General features: G+C 22.6%; 1 protein-coding gene across 1 annotated transcript; it reads right to left on the bottom strand. All coding sequences in view use genetic code 6, as the record gives it.

Annotated features, from left to right (window-relative positions):
* Positions 1–177: 177 nt before the first annotated feature.
* Positions 178–1,985, bottom strand: TTHERM_01741570 (ADP-ribosyltransferase exoenzyme; the record flags this gene model as incomplete). The annotated part of the gene is made up of 2 exons (XM_001029188.2): positions 178–194; positions 305–1,985. 2 exons carry the CDS (start codon positions 1,983–1,985, stop codon positions 178–180), a joined length of 1,698 nt encoding a protein of 565 aa, XP_001029188.2.
* Between the last annotated feature and the right edge of the window lie 1,656 nt (positions 1,986–3,641).

Here is a 3,641-nt window from a genome sequence, read left to right as displayed (position 1 = left end):
AATTATGTTAACTAGAAGGATATTTATTAAAGAATAAGTTAGTAAGTTGGTTTTTTTAGATCTGAAAGACTGAGTGTTGCATTCTGATGCTCGAAGTAAACTTTATGAAAGAAATTATCTTAAGAAGATAATGCAAATCTTTAAAGAAATTTATTCTGCAAACAAACTGGGATTTTGTCATTAAATAGAGCCTGCTAATTTATTTGTTCGTAAGATTTATTTACCAAATGAAGTAAAAATTAGTAATTTTTAAATTCTTAATTTTTTTGGATATTCAAAAACTTTAAGAAGTTTTTATTTTAACTGACTTGCTAAATCAGAGTTTGTTCTTGAGTTTTTATTTTTTCTTAGTTTTTTTCTACAATATCTTTTGAAGTTTACTCTTCGATATTAACTAGGATCCATTCTTTTAGAATATTTTCTACTTATTTATTTCCTTCTTTAATGTTTTGATTGTTTACATTTTCTTAATCTGTAAGTTTATTGATCAGATCATCAAAATTTTCTGCAAGTTAAAGCAATTTACATTTGTCTTCATTATTAAGATTAGTAAAATTAATTTAGTTGTTACTGTATTCTACAGATTCTTCTATTTTTTCTTCTTCTTCTTCATAATCTACGTTATTTTAAAACTATTATTCTTAAGGTGCTTAGATATCTTAAATAGAAGATATTTTTATGTCAGTAAGTTAAGAATCTTGAATTTTTATTGACTAGATGTTATTTTTCTTAATGAAATCTTTTGCTTACTGTTAAAAGTTACAAGCAACTTGTATCTTTTCTTATTTTAAAGATTCCTACTTTTGTTACATTTTACTTTGAGATTAAGCAATTATTTCTTATAATTTTTTTTTATCAGCTGGCTAAGAAGGTTTAGTAGGTAAATGTTGAGGTGTCTTAATATTGTTTAAGATTATCTTATTATCAACTTCCCTTAAATTGATAATGAACCTGTCTTATCCATTCTGCTTGACGCTCGTAATTTAAAATAGCTGGTAAGGTAATATTAGAACTTCATTTTCATTTGGATAATAGCTTAAGCTGTGGACTTCTATCCCTGTGTAAAGATTATTCTTTTTTTGTTATTGTAAATCTAGAAAAGAGATTTGAAGCTTAATACCAAAATTATAAGCATCAGGCTATCCAAATGATTCTAAGTCTAATTAAGAAGTAGATGTCATATTTGTAAAGTAAATAAAACTGTTTTATTTATACAAACTTATAAGGTCTTTGGGAAGTCTAAAGTTTCTATAAAGTATCTTGTTGTTATTATATACTGTCCCCACGTTACCATCCTGATAGGCTTTAATAGCTATATTAATGTATTCCCTCATAGCTGAAAGTTTTACAGGATCATTGGAAGTAAGTATAGAGTTAATTAAACCATATTAATTACCTGTATATTCTTTGATAAAAATATGCTAAAGTTGTTAGAAAGTATTCGATTAAGATATCTTTGAAACAAAATTTGAGTATAACTTAGTATCTACATTTTTTAAATTCTCTAAGAAGTTATCAATAATCTTTATTTTGTTTTCTTCAGCCAAAGGCATTTTAAGTTTGAGAGAACTCCAAATGTATTAAGAACTTTAAATCAGATCATTTAATTAGTCATTGTGTTGACTGAATATTTTTTTTTCTGGTTTACTTAATAGAAAGTGAGAAGGTCCATCCTCTACCTTAATATCAGCCACATTTTCTGGTAAACCTTTTTCGATAGCTTCCAAGAGGCTTTCAACAGTTATACCTATGTTTTCTGCCAATTTTAAGTAACTATCTGGTTTTTATTGAATATTTTGTTCAATTTACTAGAGAGTTTTTTAAGAATTTTTTAAGTTGTTTTCAAGAATCTTAATTGCATTCACTTTTTACTAGCATTAATAGGCAGACTAGATCAACTTTTTATTCAGCTTCTTCTAAAGTAATTTTTCTTCTTTCTCTATAAGAAGTTCGTGTTGCTTCTTCTTAAGTTGTTTTTTGCTCATATATTTCTTTATTTTGTGTATGTTTTTTGATTTTATTTATTATTTAAAATAGCTTTGATTAATTAAGCCTTTGAACAAGTATCTAACATCTTGTTGAACATTCATTAATTTAAATTGATAAGCTGATGCAATATTATATTACTATGACTAAATAACTAATTCAATATTCTAATATGTTTGTTTGTTTTATTGAACATTCATTCATTAATTTAAAGATAAACTGATATTATATTACTATGACTAAATAATAAATTCAATATTCTAATATGTTTGTTTCAAAAGCAAATCAAAATATAAAATTGCAGTTATTTTATTTAATCTAATCCAAATTAAGTAGCTTCTTACAAATGATTTTATTTTTCTTAGAAAAATTTTATTTGAGTTGTATTCAAATCAGAAAATTAGATATGGATGAAAAACTTTGAAGATAAAAGAAATATGTTTTATTGAAAGTTCTGAAATCTTTCAATGTAAATAAACAGAAAATTTAAAAAGAATTTAAATATATTATAAATAAAATGAAATATTCTAATATGTTTGTTTCAAAAGCAAATCAAAATATAAAATTGCAGCTTATTTTATTTAATCTAATCCAAAGTTATAATTTATTTTTCTCCTCTATTCTAAATCAAATTAATTCTGATTAAGTAGCTACTTACAAATGATTTTATTTTTATTAGAAAAATTTTATTTGAGTTGTATTCAAATCAGAATTAGATATGGATGAAAAACTTTGAAGATAAAAGAAATATGTTTTATTGAAAGTTCTGAAATCTTTCAATGTAAATAAACAGAAAATTTAAAAAGAATTTATATATATTATAAATAAATGAAATATTCTAATTTCTAATTAATAAGATTATAAAGATTTCAATTAATTTGAGAAATTCAAAACATCAAATTTTAGCTATATTTAATTTAATTAAATTATACAATTCGTCAATAAAACAAACAGTCTTAGAACTAATATATCACAATTTTTATAAATCCCTTTTCCATAAGCTTTCTCTATGTATTTATGGCTTTTTTAAAAATATAAAGTCAAGTTGAAAATTCTTAATCTATCTATCTATCTATGTAACTAAACGAAAACTAAAAAAAAATTTATTGATAAACATATTTAATATTCTTATTATTGCTGATTATATATAGATGGAGATTAAAATCAACATACTCAATATTTATTTATTAGAATTTATAATGCGTCATATAAACAGTCTTAGTATACATCAGAATCTTTCTCTATTTCTTTTCTATATTCTTTTTATCTTATTTGATTTTTTTAAAATGGAATGTCTATCTAGTTGAAATTCTAAAATCTAAGTAATTAAAAAAATATATAAATTGCTAGCTAATTCATAATTAGCACATAGATATTTAAATAATTCGTCATATAGCAAGCCTTTGAAAATGTGATCTATATATTCTAATATCTATCTATATAATCAAACTATACTTTAATCTAAAAATTTAAATCTATCTAACAAAAATAAAAATATCTAATTTAGCGGAAAGATATTTAAATTATATTTTATTAAAACACCTAGATTTTTCTATATTCCATTTCCATATTTCCGTTTTTTTGTATTTTATTGAAATAATAACCATAAAAGTTAAAATTAAAAGTAAAACTTGATTTCTCCCTGAGGTTTTATT

This window comes from Tetrahymena thermophila, assembly GCF_000189635.1.
Source record: "Tetrahymena thermophila SB210 genomic scaffold scf_8254356, whole genome shotgun sequence".
NCBI classification, from domain to species: Eukaryota; Ciliophora; class Oligohymenophorea; order Hymenostomatida; family Tetrahymenidae; genus Tetrahymena; species Tetrahymena thermophila.
Note: the sequence above shows the minus strand (reverse complement) of the source record. Positions and strands in the feature narration are given on the sequence as shown.